This window comes from Tupaia chinensis, unplaced genomic scaffold (genome assembly GCF_000334495.1).
Source record: "Tupaia chinensis unplaced genomic scaffold, TupChi_1.0 Scaffold142100_1, whole genome shotgun sequence".
In the NCBI taxonomy this organism is placed as follows: Eukaryota; Metazoa; Chordata; class Mammalia; order Scandentia; family Tupaiidae; genus Tupaia; species Tupaia belangeri.
Window position 1 is genome coordinate 503,512 of NW_006201951.1, and position 898 is coordinate 504,409.

Consider the following 898-nt stretch of genomic DNA (forward strand, 5'->3'; position numbering starts at 1 on the left):
CGCTCACTGCTGACCGTGGGGTGGGTGGGGGTCCTCTCACTGCTGCCTCTGCAGAGGAAATCGAGAAGAAATTGAGCATCTACCACAAAGGGGCCAAGATCTGGAAGATGCTGATCTTCTGCCAGGTGGGCAGGGACACCGCAAAAGCCGCCCCGAGGGTGTGTGGGCGTGTGTGAGGGGGCAGGTCGGGGGCACCACCACGCGTGTGCGTGCAGGCATGTGTGTGAGTTGGGAGGGGGTCAGGGATGCCACTCCGCAGGCCTCCCTCCAGCCCCACCCTGAGGCCTGACCCCGGCCTCCCGCAGGGCGGCCCCGGACACCTGTACCTGCTCAAGAACAAGGTGGCCACCTTCGCCAAAGTAGAGAAGGAGGAGGACATGATCCAGTGAGGGGGCTGGGGGGCGGGCCGGGGCGGCAGGGCCGGGGCGGCAGGGCAGGGCGGCAGGGCCGGGCTGGAGACTGCCTGTGCCCCCAGCTTCGGCTGAGCCGGCTGATGAGCAAGGTGAACCCGGAGCCGAACGTCGTGCATGTCATGGGCTGCTACATCCTGGGTAACCCCAACGGGGAGAAGGTATGGCCACGCTCGGCCCGGACTCCTCCCCTCCTGGCCTGGGCGCCCTCTGCCTGAGCCCTGCAGGCCTGGGGTGCGAGCCTGGGGTCCGCCCCTCACAGCCCTTCCTCCTCTCAGCTCTTCCAGAACCTCAGGGCCCTCATGACGCCTTACAGGGTCACCTTCGAGTCTCCTCTGGAGCTGTCGGCCCAAGGTCAGTTAGCCCAGCCTGGTGCCTGCTCTAGGCAGCTCCCGTCCAGTCCTGCAAGGCCCCAGCTGACCCCTGTCCCCCCCAAGCACGCGAGGCCCCGGCTGAGCCCCTGTCCCCCCCCAGCCCGCGAGGCCCCA

At 68.0% G+C, this 898-nt stretch overlaps 1 protein-coding gene across 1 annotated transcript in view; it reads left to right on the forward strand.

The window, feature by feature from the left end:
• NSMF (NMDA receptor synaptonuclear signaling and neuronal migration factor) overlaps nt 1-898 on the forward strand; it is a 34,951-nt gene that overhangs the window by 32,943 nt on the left and 1,110 nt on the right. The window contains 4 exon segments of the mRNA XM_006163361.2: nt 55-125; nt 306-385; nt 469-571; nt 689-764. Of these exon segments, the coding sequence (XP_006163423.2) occupies nt 55-125; nt 306-385; nt 469-571; nt 689-764 (330 nt within the window).